This window comes from Ctenocephalides felis, unplaced genomic scaffold (genome assembly GCF_003426905.1).
Source record: "Ctenocephalides felis isolate EL2017-DRISC unplaced genomic scaffold, ASM342690v1 CF-g0.4_SCAFFOLD_03571, whole genome shotgun sequence".
In the NCBI taxonomy this organism is placed as follows: Eukaryota; Metazoa; Arthropoda; class Insecta; order Siphonaptera; family Pulicidae; genus Ctenocephalides; species Ctenocephalides felis.
The window spans coordinates 26512992-26540219 of record NW_020539725.1 but is presented as its reverse complement, the minus strand read 5'-3'; the positions used below and the strand labels follow the sequence as shown (position 1 = coordinate 26540219).

The 27228-nt window shown below is 28.2% G+C and overlaps 1 protein-coding gene and 2 non-coding genes across 3 annotated transcripts; 1 reads left to right on the top strand and 2 right to left on the bottom strand.

The window, feature by feature from the left end:
• LOC113385866 (guanylate cyclase 32E-like) lies at window positions 1–27228 on the bottom strand. The gene is made up of 26 exons (XM_026623693.1): window positions 27018–27228; window positions 25620–25798; window positions 20011–20133; window positions 16491–16581; window positions 15234–15338; window positions 13875–13952; window positions 13710–13789; window positions 12743–12907; window positions 12041–12186; window positions 11113–11248; window positions 10925–11015; window positions 10290–10513; window positions 7920–8010; window positions 7416–7504; window positions 6794–6898; window positions 5221–5292; window positions 4980–5151; window positions 4451–4673; window positions 3765–3899; window positions 3573–3685; window positions 2323–2474; window positions 1644–1739; window positions 1321–1468; window positions 1147–1245; window positions 612–821; window positions 1–497 (listed from the first exon to the last, which is right to left on the bottom strand). Exons 1-26 carry the CDS (start codon window positions 27226–27228, stop codon window positions 1–3), a joined length of 3831 nt encoding a protein of 1276 aa, XP_026479478.1.
• LOC113387089 lies at window positions 18917–19039 on the top strand. Its single transcript, XR_003368058.1, has one exon. It is a non-coding gene; the product is annotated as a U5 spliceosomal RNA (small nuclear RNA).
• Trnat-cgu lies at window positions 26209–26280 on the bottom strand. Its single transcript has one exon. It is a non-coding gene; the product is annotated as a tRNA-Thr (tRNA).

Genomic DNA, 27228 nt, shown 5'->3' with positions numbered 1-27228 from the left:
TTAGACTATGGTTTCAATATCACCGTCTTTGACGCGTTCACAACCTCTAACCAACAACGGCGTCTTGGCGCAGTCTTCCAAAAATGGATTTACCATTTCAGCTTTACCATTACGTTTAATTCCATTATCCTTCACCTTTTTCAAACCATTTGATTCTATATTATATGCAATTCTGCTATTATCCATTAAATTTAATTGTAGCGTAGCCAAACCCATTGTCTTTTGCACCAGCTGTTCAATACAAGGACAAGAAGTCGTTGCAGAAATATGAGTTTCATTTATTCCTTCTGTATTATTCTCTAATGAATTTGTTCTGGAATTTGATAATTTGCAATAAGTACTATTTTCTGTGTTGTGATGATGTTGCGAAAGATATAAGGTGTCGCTGCTGGCAAAACGCAATCTCTTTGGCGTTTCTAAACTGCTGCTACGTGGAATGATACTCGTTGTTTTGGAAGTTTTGAGAGAGCTTTTTGGTCCTATTAAGTTTTCTGGTACTAAAAAGATTAAAAAAGAACAATTATTTAAGTGAAAATTATAAAGGAAATTCATATCATCGTAAACATTTATCAAATTTTAAGTTTGGTAGAGGATATTTATATTATATTTACCAAGTAGTTCCTTGGGTGGTGCCAAACTACCTCGTCTATTTTCGCGTTCCAGCGAGCGTTTGACGCGCGTTTGTTCATCTTCACCAATTAAAAAGTAAGTGAGTTGTTGCCCTTTTCCCTTCATGGTGACATAACCACGTTCTTCCATGATGTAACCACCTAATTCATCTAATAAATGCTTTGTGGCCTCGCTGCAATGAATCTTGAGAGCTACAAAATTAACAAACAAAAATTATTTAAATTTTTGGCATTTATCTAGAATTAAGTTTTAACAACTCAATATATCAGCGTATTTACTAATTTTTATCATTTTATCAATAAATTAATCATACTCTTCAACATTGTTTTTTCAAGCCTACAATAAAGCAATGGTTTCGATAGAGTCACAATATGCGATCGGGGTAATCATGTTTCAACTCAAGGTTTTAATTTCATATCCTTCAATATTTTAATTTTTGACGTTTTAATACAGTTAGATAACATCTCGTTGAATTTGGAACCAATTTGTTCTTAAATAATTAATACTTCTACTTACGTAGACCCGTTGATTCCATCCTGGACGCAGTATTAACCGTATCCCCAAATAGGCAATATCGCGGCATTTTCAATCCTACTACACCTGCGCACACCGGACCTATAATTTCATAAGAATTGTTTAAAAAACAAGAAATTATTCAAATATTTCTTAATGAAATTTCTTAATAAAAACCTGTGTGAATTCCTATACGCAAGTTTAGCCTATCTTCTGGTCTGTGTCTAATGCGAAACTTGTCGATTGCTCTCAATAGATGGAGAGACATTGTAGCAATTTCGGCCGCGTGTAGATTTTCATTTTTTATTGGCAAGCCGGATACAACCTTACAAAGTTTGATTAGTTTTAAATTTTCAATAATAATATAATACTTGAGACAAAAATGTTGGACTTTTTTAATGAATATCGCACAAGTTATAAATAAGCAAATTAAAAAAATATATATACTTATGTATATATGAACACAAATTATTTATTTGTCATGTAATAATTTATATTACCATGTAAGCATCTCCAATTGTTTCCACTTTGTAAACATCATAATTGCCAATTATGGAATCGAAGCAAGTATACAAGTCGTTCAAAAAATCTACAACCTGAAATATGATGAAATTTAATAAATGGAGAATATGTATGTTCTATTATATAAATTCGACCTAATTGCATTGCACTCTGTTTTTTAAAAGATATAATGGAAATATGTAAATGCACTTTTTAGTTGCAATACTTGCTATTTTTTTACTGAACAGTAAACAACTTAATGATATAAAGTCATCATGAAAATGGAAATGCCATTATTTTTCACTTATGCAATTTCCTAAAGTTCAAAACTTTTTATTATAGAAACTACTAATATCTAAAAATCTATAAAACAAAATTAATGATATTTGGAAGAATTAATTCCATTTTAATTAAATAAGGAATAAAAAAGAGAAAAATTTAACTCCAAATTAGTATATAAATATAAATTAAATTATTTCTCTAAATGAACACTCTCACTTTCTAGGCCAATTATACGTCATTAATTCTATGATTGATAGTATAAAAATATGGAATCAATTTGTCACAAATTTCAAGCATATACGATGGACAAATTTATGTATATTTGTAAACAAATTCTGATGATAAATTTTATCTTAAACACTAGACAACATAAAATCGATTTCTAGATATTATTACCTGTAGTGGTGTACTTTGTGCAGACATTTCTGTGAAACCAACGATATCACTGAAATAAATGGAAACTTCATCAAAACTTTCTGCTTCGACTTTGTTGTTTCGTTTTAATTGCTCAGCCACTGGTCGGGGAAGCATTTCGTATAGAAGCAAATCTACAATATTGATCAATTTGAAATTGAAAAACGCATTATAATGCAATAAAACAATATATTGAAATATATATACATATTTTTATAATAAATCTATTTCCAACCTAACTTTTCGCAAAAGGGTCCTTTCCTTTTTCATAATCAAAAACGCATCAATTTTGTAAGCAATATCAATACTGGCTGAAAGCAATTTCCTTTCTGATCTTTTATCGCCCTAAAATGGTGATAGTGATATTATCGCGCCGAGTAGGAAATACCAAAGAAACTTGGTTAGGGCGACTTACAAGAGTTGTTGCTGGTAAATTGATAAAGTGAAGTAAACTAGATATGTAATACAAATTTGTTTTCCGATTTATCTGTATCGGAATAGATTACGTTATAGCAAATTTATTACAAACAATAACTCGATATTGATGTCTTTTTTACTGCTCTGTTAAACTATTCTAATTCCATGCTTACGTATTAGTCTTTTATATTGTCAATGAGACAAACTATACCAAACTATATATTTATAATACTATATATTTATAAATGTCTAGCATTAATAATGCTAAGTCCACAATTTCTTAATATTCAGTGATAATGACCTAAAATAACATGTCGAAGCAAGTATAAAAATAAAGATTCTCTTCTTTCATCTTTCTTTTTTCATCTAGTGTATGCCATCCAAAATTTCTATTTTCCAATCTTGAGCATATATTTTATTAATACGGCTAATTGAAAAATACATTCATCGGTTGTAAGTTAACTTTATTCACCGTCCTCTAGTCATAGTATCCAACAAATAAGAAAAATGATTTTAGTTATTTTGTTTTTTTATGTAATGCTTTAGAATATGGTCATTCTACGCAAAATTTGCAATTTTATCCACTTTTTGTGTTCACTATTACTGCAATATGAGGTCAAAAGCTCTAATATAATTTCAATGTAATTAATTGCAGGTGGCATATCCGATTATCCTCATCTCAAACTCTTATAATCTCTTGCGGCCATTAAATTAATTAATTCTGAACTAAAACTCAGTTATTAAAGTTTAGTTCAAGATGATAAAAAAATAATAAAATCTGTTTTCAAAGAAACTCACATATCGGGATAGTTTACCTGTTTTTTTCTTCTCCTCTTGTAGTTGATCAGTTCTTTCGTCGACTAATTGTTCTAAGTTATTCGCGTACTTCTCCATCATTGCCATCATATTGTCAAATATATTAGGTCTCCTAATTTATAATAAACAATAATTTATATAATATATAATAGTACCTACTGCAGTTATTAGATAAGTTATTCAATACTAACATTCCTTTTCTAAGTGGTCTCAGTTTGGTCCTTATTGTTTTAAAATCTGGTCTTAATTCCGGATTTTCATTCCAACATTCCATCAAACATTCACGCACGCAGTCGAAGCTATTTTCTAATGGTTCTAGTGGTGGCCTACATCGATAGTTATGAGGAAAAATTGCATATAAATCATTTTATTGAAATCTTAAAGCAGGTTTCAAAAAGTGTTTTAATCTCTTATTATAAAATTTCTTACTAAAAAATTATATAAATTTCATTATATAATGTTTCAATGTGAAAAGTAAAAATACTAGTAACTGAAAGCTGAGGCACAAGATAAGAAAATATGGAAGCAGAAGCTTGCAAAGAAAAATGTGTAAAACTATTTATAAAGTATTTAATAGTAATAAAATGGTAATGCGAATTATAAATAAGTAAGGGAAAGGAAATTGTTAATTTGTGTTGGCTCACACATCATGGCTTCTGGCAGACTGACATTTATTATTATTATTATTATTCAATGTTTATTTTTGTTTAAATCAATTTAAATATTAAACAAACATTCATCAATAAAATAAATTGTATAATTATATATGAAAATTGTTTTACATTCAAAAAAATCTAACATATTTTCTGCATGAATTGTGAATGCTATGTATTGAATATTTATATACATCAAAGGTGAAAGTCAAATGATTCCTCACCTATAGGGTTCACCATTTTGCGAAGAATTTATCAAACGATAAATCGTCTCATCAAAAGACATGTTGTTTTCTCCATATGGTCCTTTTCTCGTGTGTATCTCATATAAGATCAGGCCGAAGGAATACACATCCCCTTTCTGACTACCAAATAGAGGGTTTGTCGTAACACTCTGAAATTTTCCGGCTCTTAATAACTCGGGTGCGCGGTATATTAGTCCTGAAACTGTTTAGGAATGTTAAATTATATAACTTTTAGGGTTATTGAAAATGAGAAATGGTTAACTTTTCATTCGGTAAGATCAATACTCTTTGGTTCACTTAAGAAATATATACTTCTGCTTTCAATTCACGAGATTTCCTAAATTTACTTGTTTTATAAATTTGACTTAAAACATTTATTATTAGAAAGATTTAAAATTTAAAACGTTGTTGATGTTACGCGAACTTTGTACTAATTACAATAAATACTTATTAATATTTTTACATCTATATTATTGATTTAGAAAGTCCAATTTGCTCTTTAAATTACCTTTATGTTTTCCGTCATATTTTACATGTTCTGCTTCCACGTCTTGGCCAGCTTTGAACAGATGCAAGCCAAAGTCAGAAAGTTTAAGAACCCATCGAGAGTCCACCAAACAGTTTGAGCAACACAAGTTGCCATGAAAACGTAAAGGAGATTCGTGTAAATATATCATTCCCTATAATTAATTAATAATTAAACACATAATTTAAATAAGCATCTATCTCGATACTTTCAATCAACTTACCCTAATGATATCACCAACCAATGATGCTATGAACATATTATCCAATTTTACGTCTTCGTTTTCAAGTATGTCCTGAAGCAGAGTATTAAAATTTTCTTAATAAATTATAATAATATTAATATTTTATAATATTAATAATTTATATTAATATTTGAAAATACATTCTCGTCGAAATTTTTATGCAAATCAAATCTTCAAAACTTCAATAATATTTTTATATTTTAATTAAAATAGTAAATTCACTATCAAAGTATATTTTATTATACTATAACATTTTAATCATCAAAACTTATGGAAAACCGTAAATTTCCATTTTCACAAAATACTTCTAAGCTCTATCTAATCAGGAATATTCTCACTCCATATGTCTATTCGATTAATTCAAATAGTCAAATTATTTATTGAAATTTTCTGAAAATTTTTCCATCAAAAGGAGTTAAAGGTGTAAAAAATTCATTATATTGAAATGGAAGACATGGTCAGAAACTAGCAAAAATATGAGTTTTTCAAATTCAGGTCATTTCATTTTAGTTCTGATAGCTGCAATTGGTTATAATATACGATTAATTGAAGTGCCTTATAAAATTTTTAATATTTGTTTTGAAAGTTTTTAGAACATACAGAATCTGAACGTATAAATCAAATAATTTCTACCTCCACATTTTCAGAAATTTCAACACAGCACAGATGAAAAATCAATTATCATGATAAATAATCATTTGAACTCATTGACTTGCAATATAATAATAATTGGGTCAATGTATATACAATGTATAAATTGGGTTTGCTCTGGTAAACTAATTATAACATACTAAAAAATATTTCACTAAAAAAATCATTATTTTTAATATACTAGTAATGATGTATTTTGATGTATTCAATACTATTTGTAATATTATTATATCAATAAAAATGTCATTTTACAAAATTTTGGTAATTTATTAAGAAAAAAGATTTTATAAAATCGATGAAACACATGGGCGACCAGCGATTTCATGATGGGCACATATTAGAATTTTTTTCTTTATAATTGAATTTTAATATAAGTACATTTTAAAAGCTTATTTTACTAATAATAAACCTACTGTGGGAAATATATAGACTTCTTCATTAGGAGGCGTTCTAGTAAATTTGATAGTTTTATATTTTATTTTCTCAAACGTAAATTATTATTAAATCACGGGCACATCATTTTTAATCATTTTTTAACATATTACCAAATGAATGTGCAAACAGACACTTTTCCAGCAAAATTATATATTTTAAATTTCAATTATTAGACTAGTACTAGCAATTAATACTGAAAATTCCAAAATATTAGTACTAATACAATTATTTTACTTAAAAAACTGGGTACAGTATATTTTACGTTGTTCTATAAAAATAACTAAAATAGAACAAAAAATTAATATATAACTTATTAATTTACGTTCTTTTTTCATTTCACGTGTCAGGTCGATGCTTTTCTTATATATATATATATATATATATATATATATATATATATATTCTTTATAAAATAATGCACGAAAAGTGTATAAGTGAAAATATCAGGCGATCGCCCGTCACTCACCCTCAGGCTTCCCCTGTTGCAGTACTCGCTCAGTATACAGATATCTGGGGATTCTGTGCAAGCACCGATGAACTGATTCAAATTATCGTGCCTGATGTCACGCATCTGTACATAAATGCCAAATTTAAAATTTATTGTGAAATATTACTTCATGTCAAACGGGCTGTGAATGACAGACCGACACGTATGAAGAGCATAAATAAAAAACATTGAATATTCTTCATGTCGTACCCTTAATGCATAATATTTTTTAAGATCACGTAAAACGAATTTGTCATGCACAACAATATTTTAAATCTCATAAGATCACACATAGTATATTCATAAGGAAAGCATGTGCTTAAAATTATTTTTTGTTCTAAATGTCACTTGACTTGTACAGGAAAAAATTTAAAAAAATTACTAAGATGTTAATAAGACTTTTACTAGCAATTAATACTTAAAAATTCCAAAATATTAAAGTTAATACAATTGTTTTATTTCAAAAAAATTGGGTACCATATATTTTAAAAAAAAACGAGAAAGAAAAAGAAAATATTGATATGTTGAATCGAGTTGCAAGAAAAAATACATGTTCTATAAGAATAATTAAAACAGAAAAAAATATATATATATTACTTACTAATTTAAGTTCTTTTTTCATTTCACGGGTCAGGTCGATACTTTTCTTCCGAATCTTTTTGATCGCGACAATTCGGCCTCTATATAAACCTATATTTTGAAGAGATATAAGAGTTTTAACTAAATATGAATGTAAATGAAGGCGGTAAATCTTGACAATATTAAACATTAAATATAATAAAAATAGAATTTAAAGTTTTTATTTTTTTTGTTCACGTAAATATACAAAAGACTTTTCAATTTATAAAAATATAAAGCTATTAAATGTTGTTTTAATTATTTTATCACAGAATTTTTGAAAGTTATATTATATCTACTGTTATATCAATATTGTTGTGAATTAAATAGCTTGTGAATTGAATCTCAATTTGCATTATGGGTTGTTAAGATTTTGATCATATTTCTTTATCTATCATAATTAATTTAAATTTTTGGATATTACGATTCATTACACTAATGATATTTTAATTTATTTATTAAATTCAAAATATAATTCAAACCTTACCTATAGGTGTAAAAATAGCTGAATATCGAAAATCCGCATCGGGATTTGAACTTAATGATACCTGACTTGTTCTTACTAATGGATGATTTGCCTGTAAAACAAATAAATGGTTTTAACGGTAACAAATTATACGATATATATTTAATACACATTATATTAGCTAGCATATGAAATTAAATATAAGCGCATCAAAGTGGGGTATAAACAGGTTGACCTACATATTTCAAATGTCCTTTCGCTAATGATTTATTTCATACATAGTATCAGTAAAATCAAATAATTAATTCTTTTAGAAACAACAAATAAACAAAAATTCATTTAAATCTGAATCTTAATTGCACGGTCGCATACGTTTTTTTGGAAAAAGTTGACGAAACTATACCGTAAAAATAAAGTATACGTAAAAATATTGAAAATGTAATTTCCGATTTATGATCGATTTCGAAAACTTGTTGTACTAAGAGTTACGATTATCGACTACTAACTCTTGGCAAAATGTCAAATGATATTAAAACTTTTCCGGACATGATTCGTATAATAACATTCTTTTGGCACATATATGGAAAAATCTAAAAGCCAATCGCAAAATTAGGAGGACAGGATTGAAATATATTTCTAAATTTTATGAATGTCAACGAACATGCATAAGTGGATAACTTTTTCGATAATAAAAGGAAAAAAGCTTGCGGAGAAATGTGATTTGGTAAAAACAATTGATGAAAATAAAATATCGTTAAATGAATATAATGTTTCTGTTGATTTATTTTATTGGACCAACTATATTTTATTTTCACTAATTTTCTCTCCAAAAATGTTTTTGGAGCTTTGGCAACAATTAAATGATTAGAATGCTACTTTAAAATCTTATATATTTCATATATTAGGCATACAATTGTGCCAAAAACATGTGTGTTTGTAGGAAATTATTAACTTCTTGTAGGGTAAGTTATTGTAATCGTCCAAAAATTGAAATTGAAAATTTGTGCTTTTCTCGACGTTTTGAAGGTTTATGAACATTTTGCCATACCTCAGCGCACGGATCAACCGATTTGAATGGTTTAAAAAACATTCGATTCCTATTGATAGGGAGATGTGCTGATTAGTTTTTGGCAAAGGCAGGTCTAGCAGAAACGAAAATAAAGAGCAAAGAGTGCAAAAAATAGAAATCGAGTTTTTGAGAGAACGGAGCATCCGATTTGAATGATTTAAAAAACATGCAATTTGTAATGATTGGGAGAAGAGATGATTAGTTTTTTGCAAAGGCAGGTCCAGCCATTTCGAAGATACAGAGCTAAATTTTAAAATTTAAACAAATATTTCCAACTTTGCAATTCAGTTTATATATTGCAATATTTATAAAAATCTATATGAAAACATTTAATATTCCTCGAACATTTCGTTACGGTACGGAAGTTCCAGCAATTGCCTTAAGTCACGTTGCCATACACCTCACTAGTTGAAATTAATTTGCATGTAATTTTACCTTTGCTATGAAAATGAAAATACCTACATTATTACTGTGTGCAAGTCTATATTTTAAAAATAAATTTAATGTTAAAGTATAAAATAATAATTAATGTGTAATAGTAATAACTTATATTTCATATAGAGCATTTTACGACTAACAGCTGTAACTAGAAAAAAGTATATTTTTGTTGGTTGAATATAAACATCAACGTTAAACATTTAACGATCTAGTATTATGGCCTCAAAATAATTTCATGTTTTAGCAGTATATTTTTATAGATGTTCTTTATGTTTACACTGAATAACGTTCTTTTTTTGTTTTATAACAAGTACATTTAAAAGCATTAAAACGATATATAAAATTATAATAAATATTATGAGGTATATGGAACAAAATATTCCTAACTTTAAAATCGTTGACGTAAATCTGAACAGAATAGTTACACGATGAAGTAGTTTTAACCGTTTGCTTATTAATATAAAAAATTGAATTTCTTATGAAGATATGTAGAGAAACTACTGAAGTAGTTTTAATCGTTTGCTTATTAATAAAAAAAAATATAATTTCTTATGAAGATATCTTGAGAAGTTACTTGCAATATTTTTTTATATTTTTTTCTTTTATTTATATTGAGTTAATAAGTATAAATGGGTATAGTAAGTAGATAAAAGTTTGAAAATAAATTGGAGAGTCTAATGTCAATTAAGAATGGAAGCTAAAATTAAAACTGTAGAATAATAAATTGATTTTTTGCAGAAGAAATGTTGATGGTCTTAGTGAAAATATTCTGAAAAAACTGTACTTACTCACTTGCTCCTTAAATAAATAAATATCGTTAATAGTCGCGTAAATGGAAAAATCGCACCAGAAAAATGTGAAAGGCATAATTTATCTCTACTCACCCGTGTGATTTTCGCCGTGGTTGTGTTTTTCTGTTTTCTGGAATCATCTTGGTCGTCTTTAGCGCCGTTGGCTCCGCTGAGCTGTATTTCGCGGAAATCTATTTTCCACAAGAGATTATCAAGCTCCTGTTCGTAGCGCCAATTCCTGTATGCTATCAGGGAAATGATCACGACACAAGTGATTATCACGCCCGTTACGCCGCTTGCTATCTCTGTTGTGTGGTCTGGGGGTGGAAAATACTGCATTTGAGCCTGTTTTATACGATGACAGGAATAATAGAATATTATTTACTAGTATTCAAGATCAGTAGGTGATTGTATGTAAATGGAGAGAAGGTTTTAATTAAATGCTGGAATAGGAAATTACATTTTTATAATTATTCAAATAATCTACCCGGATACTAAATACTCTGGCACCCTAATGAAATCTTTAAATTCAAAACCAAGTTCAAAAACTTTAACATTTATCATTCAAACCTCCGCAGTTCTGCAAGGTTTGGTCTTGCAATCTGGGGTTCCAGGTTTGATACCCACCTCGTATAGCCTGATATCAAGCAGTAATTATATCAGTTTTTATTTGAGAAGTTTACATAAGTGTAACGTTTTAAAAATTCAACAATTTCACTAATACTCACTGACGCATTTTTCATTTTGAAATCCACAACGAGGTTCTGCTACTGGTGGACCATCACCAATCCAATGTATTTCTTCTAATAACCTTAATTCCTATCGAAAAATTCATGAAGAAATATATTTTTGTTAATTGCAATTTTAATATGTATCACAATTTTTCATTATTTGAGTATGTATATTATTATATTACCGGCACTCCAGTATGATGCTCATTTAGTATAAAGTCACCGATAGGATATAAACCAGAATTTGTAGTATTGTTTTTGAAGCCAACAATTGTGTAGTTACCCATTGCATCTGCATTTTCGTCCATATACACCATATATCTAAAAATATGAAATAAATAGGTATTACACATTATAAATCATTACCTTCATCAAGAAAATCTGAATTTAATTGAAATAAGTTTTGTTTTGAAAGCATATATCAAACTAATAAGAAATAGGTTTATGTTTACGAGTGCGGGTCGATTTAAAGGTCACTTAGGCACATATGATTTTCGGATTCTAGGCATCAAAATAAGATACTTTTTTCAAGAAACCATACCTCTAAAATGAATTCTGATGTCCTGTGCATTGGCCCAAATATAAGAGTTCAATTTTGAAAAACCTCTCAGGGGGGGGGGGTTCCAGGGAGTGAACCACGGGTATGGGTGAATCGGCCTCCAAAGTTAGTGGGGATCGGTCATACATTTGGACGCAATTGGCACTATGAATGGGACAAAATAGAATTTCTTAAATTTTAACCCTTATTTTTGGGTAGGTGCACGGGACATCCGAATTCATTTTAGAGATATGGTTTCTTCAGCAAAATATCTTATTTTGATCCCCAGTATCCGAAAATCATATGTGCCTATGCGACTTTTTTTGACCCATACAAATCGACCCGCTCTAATGTTTACATAACGTCACTTCACCTTTTTGTTGAATTGATTATATTGTAAAAATCGATCGGATCTAATTCAAAGTTTTATTTTTTGTTTGCGATTTTAACTTTAAAGTTTTATTTAACTTACAAATCTTAATAAGAAATAAAAGAAAAAAACGGATTTTCTGCTGTGTGTAACATATATATTAAATAATAGATTTAACTAATTTTTAGATTTATTTCTTACTCACCCCATAGCACTCATATAATGTTTTCTTTTGACAGCTTCAATTATTTCAATACCATCTCTTGTATCGCCGCCGTTTTCAATTATTTGCATTAATGCACGTGAATAAATATGTACGGCATCATACAAATAAGCAGCCTCTGCTCTTATCTTTCATTAAAAAAAATATTAAAAATATTATAATAATATTATTACAAGCTTAATATCTCCATGATATACATAGTGAAATGCATTCCAAAATAAATTTTACTAGATTTATTTCTAGTCTATGGCGACAGTTCATATGAATCATTAATGAATTTTTGAATTATTTATAAATAATTTATGAATGTACAAGGCAACCAACGAGCAATGACGTGTTTCTTTATTTAATGTAATTTATTATTAGAATTTTTCTAATAGTTATGGTTTTATATTTGATACAGCATTTCCAGGAAAAGTTTGTTTTTGCTTGAAAACATAACTAGAACTAGGATGCCCTCTCCATGAATAAAAAGGTGTCATGAAAATAGATAATAAAGGCATTCCAAAGCAAAGATCAAAACAGAAATATCAACAAACCATACGTTTACATTTTCAAAACTCTTCAACGAAATAATGAACAATTATATCTGAATAATAACGCCAGAAGGCGCAATAATTTTGGGAAACTAATACTATTATAAATAAATTAAAAAATAATAAGCCGAATATCATAATTACTTACAGTTTTCGCTCCTCCTATAGCAGCTAATGGATTCGGATAGTTAAATGGTGGTAGCTCTAAGTAGTGATTTACTTTTCGAGCAAAATCTTTTTGATTTTTTGGGGCTGTGGCCATTACCAGAAAATAACAGCGGAACGCTTCGAATGAACGTTTATCTGGCTTTTTCTATAACAGAGAAAAATACGTTAATTTATCATAAATAATTGAATATATTAGTCGAGGTTTCAATATCAATTGCCTATTAAATGGTTGCGAAATTTTAAGAACCATACATAAAATTATAAACTAACAACGAACAAATTCTCAAATGAATGTGTAGCACCTTAAATCGGTTTACGATATTCTGAACATACTAATTTAACTTTAAATATTTATAAAAAAATAATTTTATCCAGAGATTTTTTATTAAAATAAATTTAGAAATCTTAATTTTGATACAAGATTCTTTTAAATATTAATCTTAATCTTATTTTTGAACAGTAATCAGAACTTAACTGTAGGCTGGCTGATGTGATCATTCTCCTTAACTACTTTAGCTTTTAAAGAAGGCAACTTTAGAAGGCTACTTAACCGGTTGACCTCATTATATTTCATATAATTTTATTATAAATTTTTTTTAATTTGATGCAGCAATGCTGGAAAGAGGCTATTTCCAATTGAAATAATACTTACAATTAGATCTAAATTTCGAGAACGCATATCAGTAGTACTCGATATGAAAGCTCTTAATATAATTGTAGTTTTAATAAATTATTTAAAAGGGGCTGTTTTCACTTGAAATCATAATTAGATCTAAATTTTCAAGTGAAAACGAATATCAATATTGCTAGATATCAGGTTGGCCTATGCGAAAACTCCTACGATGGATCCTTTTTAAAAAATAAAATATGTTACTGATGCTGATCTAAAATTTTGCCTATAGTTTCAAATGTATCACAATTATTTATAATAATATACTCATTCTTACCTGCAATAATCCGTGAAGATATTTATAAGGATCCTCCGGATCATACTGTTCTATATCGACTCCTAGAACCCAATACTGTCCTGTAAATATTAACATATTCTATAACAAATTAATTGACTATTATAAATTAATTTTCAGATGTGTCCATTATCATTATCACATTACCTGTATCGCACAATCGTAGTTCATCCATCGCCATTAACAAGCCAATGTGCTCATACTGGTGTCCTACTATCACGTAAACTGAAATTATGCAATTTAATTGATGGAGTCTTTATAGTCACGTTTAATTGCAATTTAAACATTTTATATCTTTATATCGCAATTTGTTATCGAAATGGGCATTAAATGCCGAGAGATGGGAATTGAGATAAGGCAATTAATATATTATATTATGTTCGTTTACGTAGTCGGAAGATTCGTGAAAGTGTTTGTTTGAAATAAATTTTATTTTATTCATATTTTATTAAATTTCATTTTAAGAATCAAAATTAAAATTAACACAAAACTTTCAACAATGATTATCAATTTACTATAGTTCGAGTAAAACTGTTATTGTTACTTAACACTAACAGTTTTCTTACATTTTTAGTATGTATTTAGTAGTAATGTTAGTAAGGGGCGTAGCGTTCCTCTGAAGGGCTCCATATCAAAATTCGTTTGTGGGCCTTCTTAAGAAGGATAAATATTCCTCATAAACTTAAAAAATACATGCAATTAAAAAAACATTTAATTAAGTGATTTTTTTGCAAATTCACTCTCTTTGCCTTTTATCAAAAAACTGATTTATGATTAATGAATTAGGAGAAATGATTCTTCATTTTTTTTAAAAGTTTCTGCCTCTAAAGACAATAATTGCATGTCTGACAGATTTTTCTATTTTTAACTTCTTAGGTTTTTTATAAATAGTTTAATTTTGAGAAAAAAATTTAGCAGTTGCTGGAAATTTTGTAACAAAGATTTGATAATAAAATACATGCTGCTATTATGTCGGGAAAACTGGCTGCAGGACTATTGAATTTTATTATCAATAATAGTGCATAGTTCTTACATTATTAGTAGTCTTAAAAACTTTTACTTTGATAATATATAATTCAACAAATAATACGTAAATGAATAGATAAAAGGTTAACTATATTTTTAATGAATGGAGATATTAAGATGTTATGTTGTAGAGGCTAATTTACGATATCGTATTCCATCTACAGAATATTTCCATTTTCATAATAATCATTAGTTATTGTCTGAAAAATCAGATACAACAATTATATATGTGAATATTATTTTCTTTTGAAATGAAAAAATCGAATCTAAAATGTTTCTGATATGATCAAAACTTATTTTCTTCAAAACTAAATCTTCTAATTAACTAAATAGTTGCTAAAAATAGTTAACTAATTTTAAACTTACTTTCTTAAATGTTTGAAATCATCCTTAATATATTTTATTTGTCGATTAAAACTTGAATAAATTATAAAATATATCATAAACATTGACAAATAGATTATAAATAATTAAACTTACTTCTTGTGTCATCTTTAGTTTGTTGAACAATTTTGGTAAATGGATTTTCAGTATATCCATGATGGTATTGCTGAGGCCATGTAGAAATCTGACGTATATTAATACCTGATTATCAAAATAATCTTATTAAAAGATAATTATATTTTTTGTTAGTCTCATTGATTGAGATGGATGTATTCCTAACATGATAGCAAATTAATTTGGCTTGTGCCAGTTAATATAATGAATGGAATGCCACGAAGTTAAGAAAATATAGATAAGATGGAGTCTTTCAGAAGGATGTGGATAATTAATTAAATGGGGCAGCCTGTAAAAGGAATTTAATGAATGATTGCAATAGTTCAGGATTAGAAACAGTCGACTCCGTTGACAAAATTAGGTTAATGGAATTTTTCAAATAATTATTTAAAGCATCATGGTAGTATATTAGCTACAAGGAATAAGGATTAACGTATTGTAATAAATCATCCATGAATAAATCATATATTTATGTAAATCAATATATATGTCGTATATAGTATATTTCTCAAAAAGTCATAATAAAAATCGAGTAAAATAAGAGTCAAATCACAAATTAATTTGAATCACAGCGTAAAAGTTTGTGCGTTATATTTTTATTTTTATTACAGCGTTGTATTTGAGAATAAAATTTCAAAAATAAACCCGAATCTTTTTATGCATTTTAACAATATATTATATTATGTATTATATTTTTCTAAGGGATAAATATTCAAATAAAGCATATATATATATTTATTTTTGAAAAAATATTTATTTATTTTCTAATTATTTGCCACGTTTTCTCCAGTAACTATTAAAGATAAACCAAAAAATTGCATACATCTGTATACAGTTTGTCAATTTTTTATCAATTTGAATTATTGAAACCAGACTTTTTTCCTAATTATACTCTAAAATTACAAATTCATTTTCCTAACTAAAATCTTTCGCTTCGGGCACTAATTAACATTAATATTTTACCGGACCTAACAGACTCACATTTAATTTAAAGATATTATGAGAAGTTAATGTGGTTGGAAGTTAGTTATTAGAACAATTTATTATAGAAAAATGATTTTTATAGCGTATGATAATGATTTTATAAAGAATTGCTTTCGGGCAGTAAATGCATTAATTACCACTAATATTTTACCGGACCTAACGGTCATAATTAATTTAAAAATATTATGTGAAGTAAATGTAGAAGGTCATAAAATTAACAAAAAAAAGTATAACATTTAAGTATTTTTTTCTAACCTGCATCTTCATTATTTGTTAATTGATCTATTATGTTTTGAGCAACCAGACCAAAATCTGTATCTGGTCCAGACATGTGAAGAAACGAAATCTGAAAAATTATTTTATAAAATGTAATTAAGCTAATACTATCTTAAACTTGTTCATCTATAAATACTATGCTAAAATATTAACTATTATATTTTAGGCATGGGGTGTAAGTTCTTGGAATTGCATATAATACAAAAACATTTATTTAATAAATATTATCGTGGACAGAAGTACTCAAATGAATTACCAGTGGCGTAACTATAGGGTGGCGTGGGTGGCAAAATGCCACGGGCCCCCGGCCCAAGGGGGCCCCGGCCCAAGAGGACGCGCGCTCAGAAATATTGTCTTTACATTATACTCTAATACTTTATTTCACTTGAAAGTATGTTTTCGTAAGAATCAGGGGCGTAACTACCGCCGTGTCAGCCGTATCAAATATACGGGGCCCCCGAACCAGGGGGCCCCCAACGTCTGTAGGAAACATTAATAATATAAAAAAATAATAAAAAACGAATTAATCATGAAAACTTCGTTCAATCAAATTTAATGTCGTTAAAAAAGTACGCGAAAAATGTAAGATTATTATTTGAAAGAGTTTTATTTTGTCCAGGTCACGGGGGCCCCAAATACGCGTAAAAAAGTACGCGAGGAATGTAAGATTATTATTTTAAAGAGTTTTATTTTGTCCAGGTCACGGGGGCCCCAAATACGCGTAAAAAAGTACGCGAGGAATGTAAGATTATTATTTTAAAGAGTTTTATTTTGTCCAGGTCACGGGGGCCCCAAATACGCGTAAAAAAGTACGCGAGGAATGTAAGATTATTATTTTAAAGAGTTTTATTTTGTCCAGGTCACGGGGGCCCCAAATACGCGTAAAAAAGTACGCGAGGAATGTAAGATTATTATTTTAAAGAGTTTTATTTTGTCCAGGCCACGGGGGCCCCAAATACGCGTAAAAAAGTACGCGAGGAATGTAAGATTATTATTTTAAAGAGTTTTATTTTGTCCAGGTCACGGGGGCCCCAAATACGCGTAAAAAAGTACGCGAGGAATGTAAGATTATTATTTTAAAGAGTTTTATTTTGTCCAGGTCACGGGGGCCCCAAATACGCGTAAAAAAGTACGCGAGGAATGTAAGATTATTATTTTAAAGAGTTTTATTTTGTCCAGGCCACGGGGGCCCCAAATACGCGTAAAAAAGTACGCGAGGAATGTAAGATTATTATTTTAAAGAGTTTTATTTTGTCCAGGCCACGGGGGCTCCAAATACGCGCAAAAAAGTACGCGAGGAATGTAAGATTATTATTTTAAAGAGTTTTATTTTGTCTAGGCCACGGGGGGCCAAATACGCGTAAAAAAGTACGCGAAAAATGTAAGATTATTATTTTAAAGAGTTTTATTTTGTCCAGGCCACGGGAGCCCCAAATACGCGTAAAAATTAGTAAAATCTAACAAATTTTGGTTTTATTTCACTAATAACAAAAGTTAGAATAAACATGAAAATTTTCTTCTAAATAAATTTAATTTCGAGAAAAAAAAACATGAGCGTGTAAGAATGTAAAAATATAATTTTAGAGTGTTGTGATTTTTTTTTAAATATTTTTTAACGCGTGAAAAATTGATTGGTAATGTTAGGTTATGTAATAATTATTTTTAACCCCAAAGTACTATGTTCTTTCTCTGTTGAATTCAGTCATAAAAAAAATCCTTTCTATAGTTCATGTATTACAATGTTTAAACACAAAAATTTTATGTTTGATTTTCAAAACACAGTAGTAATTGTACTTTTAAATTATTAATTTTGACTTATAATTATGTTTATTTTTATGTTTTTTTTGTACTTATACATTTTATTTTTTTTTTAAATTTTTGTATACATACATTTTAAATAATTTCTAATTTTAAATCCATAAAATATGAATAAGTCGAAGTAGATTTACTCATTTTCAATACAAATCATTACAAATCGTGGATATTTAAATCAACACATTGAAAAATTTCGAGTTTAAACATTTAAATCAACACGTTGAAAAATTTCGAGTTTTTTTAAGTTAAATTAAAACCACTTGATTTTACTGATGGGGGGGCCCCATCAAAAAAAATTGCCACGGGCCCCGGATGGCCTAGTTACGCCACTGTGAATTACTACTAAATTTAAATTGAGGCATTGAAACGCAAAGATAATAAAAAAAAAGTTACTTTCAATGTTTTCAAAGGTGGTTATTTTTTGAGAAATTGTATTAATTCTTCTAACTCTTGTGTTAACTATGAGAAATTCTTTTTTCCGCGAATTGATTCAACAGATAGCGCTAGCTTGCTCGGTATTCTGGGCAGCCCAACACACGCCGCACTGTTACACCCAGGTGAGGATAAAATAAAACTGATTTGTCGGCTCGGCACTCTGGTTTCCCTTCAGAGCGAATAAATCTTTCGCCTTTTACTAAAGATTTCCGTGGAGGGGAGCACTCAAATGAGTATATAACTCAATTTTTTGTGTGCCCGGCGATTTAATTCGCTGGGCCAATAAACTATATTAAATAAAACATACTACCTGTGTAAAAAAATAATTTCTTTAATTATTACGTTCAAAAATCGAAATTTAAAATTGCTTATGCTCACGTTTCGAAGGTTTCTAAACACCTTGTCTGACTTGACTTGATTATTACATTTATTAGAAAATTATATTACATTAGAAGAATGTAAAATTAAAATGAATGTATGTATTTGCGGATACAATTTTTTGCTGATGATTTCGAGAGCATCGATCAACGAACTTGAATTATTTGAAAAGTATTCCATTCTTATTGACAAGAAGACGTGCTGATTAGTTCTTATTCTTGGCAAAAGTTGGACCAGCCGTTTCGACGATACTGAGCAAATAGTACAGAAAATGGCAGTTAAGTTTGTGAGAGAACGAAGCCTAACAATATTAGTATATGATATTTCCATACTAAATTGGAGCGGAGCATCCAATTTCAATGATTCAAAACATATTCTACTTGTATTGATGCAAGTTGATTAAATTCTTGCATAAGCAGAACGAGCGGTTTTGGAGATCTACAAAAAAAAGTTTCAAAAAAATGTCATTTGTTGATCGAAAATTAGATATTTTCGACAGTATGGATCAACCGACATGCTGGGTATCAAAAACTTTCAACAAATTTCAAAATTAAAAAAAAAACAGTTTTCAGAAATTTTCTAATTTGTCAAAATATATTAGTATTTAAAAAATCACGTTTTCACTATGCAAAAAAATTCTCAAGATAAATCTAAATTTAAAAAAAAAATAAGATACGGGAAGTTCGGGCAATTTGCCTTATAGCGCGATACCATGCACCACTAGTTTGTGTTTCAATTATATTAGTATAAAGAAAATGATTATTTTTCATGCAGAAATTCTTTTAATACATCTATATCTCAGTAGAATATAATAATGATTATATAATAATAGTAAATTTATATATCTTATCTGATATATCAATTTAGTTACCTGTGTCCAATTAAAATGTCTCAGCACAGCTAGTACAGATTTTGAAATTTGAGTATCGGGAGGCCTAGTTCTTGCGAATGTTGGAAAGTCCATCTTGTTGGAGCTTAGAGCATTCGTACAGAACTAAATAATGAAAATCAGCTTATTATAACAATACATTCATAATAATTGAAATAGAAATTATATAGGTAACATTAAATTTTTATAAAATCAAATATAATGTAAAATGTTTATGCAATATGTGTATTTATACATATGCGGTTGCAGATTTGGTGGCTTTCGTTGTCTTTGTGATAAAAACAAATTAGAACACGATCAGAAAAATTAAAATTTATTTGATAAAACTCAATGATAATTTTCGTGTATTAGTTTATACGTTATAATTATATTTTAAGAATATTTTTTTCTGTTTGTTCCAGAATATTACACTGCGTAAAGGAAATACATAACTTTCGATTGAGGTATTGAAGCGCAATCAAAAACTTTTTCTATCGAGAAGTTTGTAATTAGGTTATTCGCAATTTTATATATGTACTTTGATTCGATCTATCATATATAGCCATTCAACGATAAATCTGATATATCAACTTATTTTATCCATATGGTTATCATCAGATTTTATAAAAATGATACTCGAATTTGTAGATACATTTATTTTATGATTACTCGTTTAAATGCAGCATTCGCACCAAATTTGTAATTTGATTAATTCGCACCATTTATTTTATGGCCGCCCTCTCCATCAAAATTAATGTTCCTTGCATGTAATTACATAATACGAGATATGTGCTTATCTAGAGTTTGTATATGGGTATGCGTTTTCTGTTGGTATATTTGCCAAAAGCTTTCGGTGTAACTATAGGAAGGTATGTATATTATTCGAACATACTCAAATTATTTGTCAAGTAATGAAGTTCAAAGACCACATATTTCTGTCAAGGTTACTCGAATATATTATAATTACGAGTATATATATATATATATATATATATATATATATATATATATATATTTATATATGTTTCCTGGACAGCTAATATGCAAGTATATTATTTTTAGATTTTTTTTAAGAAACGACAAAATCGCACGTATTTATAGTATTGGTGTAAAATTTGCAAGAAAGTAGAAAAGTTACAAGGATATGAGTAGTACATACTTTTTTTAACCACTTAAGTTGCAACAGGATATGCAATAATACTCTACAAAATCTTTTTTTGAAGGTGATAATATTTGCGTATATATTAAGGTTTTTATTGTATTTTGGAAGATTGGAAGGAATAAAACGAAACGAAATGGCAATACTACCAAAACGAAACACTTTATTTACATAAAATAGAATTAAATTATACTACACATACTATACACAGTTTTGATGGTATTTATATATTTAAATCAAATACATACATACATATTAAAGTCTTATTAAACTGGAAGTAAATAAATAGAAATCAATGATAGCAGTCTTTCTGATTGTTGAACCAGTCCTACCATTTATAATTTTCATAACAAAATTGGTTTTGCTTTTCAAGTTATTTGGAATCGTTTGGCACTAAATTTGAAAAAAACATGATCCAAACTTTGATCTCTCGTCGACGTTTTCTTAAAAACGTCTATGCCAATTTCAAAAATTTAATTGTTGAAACTCGATAAGGACTCGTTGATTAGTTTACCAAGACGTTTTTCGAAGCACTGTTTCTTTAGAATTAGCAGAAAATACGCAAAAAAAAATTGTACACCATTATATTAATGTAGGAAATGGTAAGAACAATGCCTCGCTTTTAGAACATGAATTGTGTATGTATTAGGCGAGTGTTCATTTTCCATTAAATATTGTATAATATTTAAACTATTTGTCGAAAATAACTTACATGCTTCGCAAATTTGTACAGAATAGAATAATCGGCTATAGTTTTCAATATGATTTGGCCCTACACTGATTAACCAACACTTATATAGATCACTCTTAAATATAGTAACATATTGATTTTTTATTTATTAAGTTAACTGTTTACACATAGTTTATTTACAGCGATAAGCAAAACATCATTGATCAATTTCTGACAAAAATGGAATTCAGAGTTCAAGTTGTTGATTGGAAACCCCGCCTAGAAAGTTATACTTTTCGTTGACTTATTCAAAAAAACAGAATGCAATCTTTTTAATAAATAAACACAATAAAACACAACAAAGAATTGCTTTCTGGAAACATTTCAGTTATTCTTAACTCTCAAATAAAATCCACGCATTCACATAAAACCATTATCGGAAAAACCTGATCAGTTTCATTCATCTTCGGAAAGGAAATCGCATTGCCTATAATTTACTGGATAGACTTATCCGAACGAAAAGGGATCAAGTAAATTATATTCCAGTAAATCCTTTGCAACGAGGTTATCCTTATCCTGTGACGTCACGGGATTTGTTCACTTTATTATTTCACGGTTATATATTATTATGTGTGTGTGGGTTTGCGAGGAAAACATCGTGTCCTATTTATTCCAGAGTTTTGCTCATGTTAGTTTCGTACGAAGTTTCCTGTGCTTGCTGGGTGATTCAATACAATGTCAGCTCTTTACATTTCAACGGATATGTCTTTTTTATTCGGTTTGATTGAATATGTATTATAAAAAGTAATGGATCATATGTTAATAACATACTTTAAAAATTTATATTAAATGTGTGGTTCGGACCTGAACAATTTTCTCACACATTTCATTTAATTTTCTTATTAGCAACAATCAGAACTTAAAAGTCCTACAAGCTTTTTGTGGTGACTTCAATGAAGTGGTTTTGTAGATTGGCAACCCATCAGTTGGCCAATCTCTTTTTGATAAATTTATTATAAAAGAATTATAATATTGGTGACATTTTATTGAATGCAGCAATGCACTTGAAAACGTAGCTATCTGTATTACTACTGTTTGACATCAGACTATACGAGACGGGTATCGAAAATGAACTTCTGAAGAGAAGCCATAGCTCTAACCACTAAGGCACGAGAAAGCGCTAGATTTTATTTTTTTGCTCTCGAAATTGATTTCTTTAAGCAAATTCATGCTTAATTTATATTGATTTTGATGGGATTTTTAATATATTTTTTTGGATGTCTACAGAGAATTAATACTGTTGGAAAAAATGCTAATCTGGGAAATCTGAATTAGAAATTGGAACTTAATTGAAATATAAAGCTGATGATAAAGAAAAACAAATTAAATTAATTTTGATAAACAATGTATCTGGATTTGAGACAAAGACTCTGAGAAATCAAAAAATAGATGAACTTTTCTAATCGCATAAACATTTCACTGTCTTTCAGTAAATTAGAAAAACTTGCCTTTGAAACTTAAACTACAAACCTACAACATGTATTTTTAGATCAAAAATTAAGTTATCTGTTCAAGTTGTCGCAAAATACGTCTTTTTATCTAGATTTTTCGATTCTTCTAGTAACTTTATGAATATTCACATAAAAAAATTAACAATAAAGAGATATATTTCTCTATTCATATTTTAGAATAATTTATCGCTTAATGTTATTTTCATAATTCTTTTCTTTGCAGGAACTGAATAATTATATCGTAATTAAAATGTCAAGAAAAATTAACAAATTCCATTTTATTCTTAATTACTTATACAGTTCACACTTTATTATCTTACGACCCCATATTACTTCAATATTTTATGTGTTACACTTTTTATGTAAATTATGTTTTTATGTTTGTCGCTTTTTTATGCGTATCCCATTTGGACTTTGATCATTTGAGAAAATTAGGTGGCTTCTTTATTTTTTATTTCAGTTTCGTATATTAAATATACATATATATATATATATATATAAATATATATATATATATATATATATATTCATGATGTAAATATACATTTATACGCGGCAATAAAGTTTTAGTCATTAATCTTATTGCTTATCATCACAAAATGTATTTGTCCTACATGTTTTATCATCTTATATGTATAGCAGGCTATGAGTTTAGGCAAAACATAAATTATTTTTATTGCGATTTACTTTATTTCTTGTTACATATTTAGATAACAGCAATAATTTATGTTCTATTATATTTTAGCATGATTTGCCATAGTATGATATAACACAACAATATCACCCTAATGATATTTTTTCGGAATTAAATTAATTGCAACCTAGGACAATAAGTCGTCAAAGAAATCATCAGTATTAATGTTATCCTATTTAATATAATGTTTTATACAAAAAATATATAATGAACTTTGACTATTAGCAATCAGTAGAATCTTTTCCGATAAAATAACAGGACATTTTTAAGAAACAAACAATTGAATAATATTTCTGGCATAAAAAATTGTGGCGTGAAAAAGTTAGATAAAAACTCTATAACGACATTAAGTATACTAAGAAAACTCAAATTTGCGGTATAATTATATAGTAAAATTTTGTCTGAAAAACATATATACTTGAACCGAACACAAACCCATTATCTAACAGTGATATGAATTGGTAAATAATAGGGTTTATACAAAAACCGACATTTTAGAAAAACGGTTTTTGAATTTTAATTTTACTAAAAAACCGCTTTTAACCGGTTTTCGAATTTTATATAGAAAATGAATTTTTGCTCGAATATTCAGTAAGTTATCCGAAAATTTAGTGTAATTTAGAGCAGTATTTGACTGAAGTTTTGTATTGTTCAATTTTATAGATAGTAAACAAAATTATTTTAATTTTAATTAGTAGAACTAAATAATAATAGTTTATCTTGATTAAATAACTTTGAAAATAATTATTCGGTATTCATGCATCATTTTCGCATAAATAAAAATTATACATTTTTAGATAAAAAAAATTCATTAAATTAAAAGAAAACAAAAACATATTAGATACATGTCGATACATGCTGTGATACATACGTTTTAAATACTCTCATACTTGCGACCAAATTATACTCAATTGTTTTTAAAGCCTGATATATTAATTCTAAGTTTTTTGTTCTTTAATTTGTGGCTTCTAAGGTTTAAAACTCTTTTTTTAAGTTTGAAAATTTATATATTTATATGTTTTAAGTTTGAGTAGAGGAAATTACTTCTTCAAGAAGAAGTCACACTGATTTAAATTAATGTATAGGTATACTGGAATAAAAATCTAAATTAATATATACAAAACCTTTCTGGGGACCATTGCAGACTTATAAGATATCAAATGCTATTGAACCGATATGATTTCAAAAATCAAAACGCTTTCATCTATCTTTTATATTTGGCTATATGCCTATATTTGTCATTTTCCATTTATACAGTGAAAACCGACTTTTTTCACTAAAAACCCGGTTATCGAATTCCATAATTTTCGCCAAAAAAACTCCAGTTAATAATAATAAACTTAAAATGGAATATATTTGAATGAAGTGTGTTTCAAAAAACTTACATATGAAATCACCTAGAATGAATCTTAAAAACATCACGGAAGTGAACATTTAAACATAAAATATAATTAAAAATGATTTACTCGTATTTTTGGGATATTACTGTCGAATTTATTGTAAAATCATAATTATTATAAATGGCTTAACTGCCCGTAGAAATATACTTATTCGAAGATTAAAAAATTTGACACTCACATATGAAATCATCGGCAAATTAAAACTAGCTGCCATTCTCCCTTCGTGAACGCAAGTTTCTTGTGGGCCTATTATGCAAGAAACATTTTTAGACCAAAGGTAAGCGGTCTCACGGATCGAAACTTCTTCTGACCCATAGGTTTCTCTGGGCACCAATGTTAAACTATGGCCCATACGACCTGAAAAAATAATATCATGTACTATTATTAAAATTTATATAGTATATGATAAGAATAGAAGTTTTATCATGAAGAGAATATTAACAAAATTTAAAATACAGCTATGTTTTATTTAGCATATCGCGGTGAATTAGCCGATTGGCTAAATGCTCGTCTCGCACCTAAATTGAATAGACTTATATTTTGAAAATGTAAAAAATATATATGTGATACTAAAGAATAATATATTAGAACTATTGATAAAACATATAAAAATCAATTTATGTATTATCTTTGAAGATAATACAATAAAAAATTATTAATGAAAATGAACAGTGTTGTAAGTAGATAAGTGCAACAGCAAAGATCAATAAAAAAGAGTGTAGTGTTTAGTAATGTAAAATATTAAAAATAAAAATAAAAAATAATTATGCCTCCTGTGAGGTTTGAACTCACGACCCCTGGTTTACGAGACCAGTGCTCTACCACTGAGCTAAAGAGGCCATGTGTACGCTTGTAGAAATACTGCGTTACTTTCGACAGCTCTACTAGAGCTTCACACACACATGTAAGTCGAGGAATCAAGTTTCATTTCAAAGGCAAAGGCAATAATAATAAATATAAAATATAATCACTATTGCTTTAAATAATTATTATTGCTAATGTCATAACGTTACGTTATTTTATTAGCAAATACCAAATTACAAATTAAATAATTCACAAATACTATTATTTTCAAAATAGTATTTTAGAGCAGTAATGTTCAATCTCTTAATACCGTGTACCTCCGTTTTTTTTACCAAAATCGTTGCTCCTTTCTTAATTTTTTTGACAATATATATTCTTAAATACTCAATTGATGGTACCTTTTATTTATCAAGCCACAAATTGATAATATAAAGTAAATATATATATAAAAAATAATTGTTTATTAAATTATTTATTATATCATTTCATCATCAGCGATAAAGAGTAAACTCAATATTTCCTTATGTGCATAAAAGTAATTTTAGCTCATTTGTGATCTTTAGTAATTTTACGTAATAATGTAATATGTTAAGATACATTGTATGTCACAGAAAAAAGATTTATGCGAAATTTCATTCTAAAGTGAATAATTACCTTACTTAATCAGGTGAATAATTACCTAAAAAAGTTTAACTGTAAAGTTGGTTTTATCAACTCAATTGATTATATAATTGACTCAATTAATTATATTACAATGAATCTTTTTATTTACCCAAAGGACCTTCGTTGACTTCCTTAATGGCCAAAGTAATTGCTCCAGATATTCTTAAACCTGGTCTTTTGTACTCCAAATCGCCTTTTCGCCGCTGAGATCCTGTCAGATATCCAATTAAAAATTCTTCTGCTCTTACAAAGAGAACAAATGGTCCTAACGTAACCAGAATAATGGCTAGCAGCGCTTTTACAAAATTCAACGCTAACAT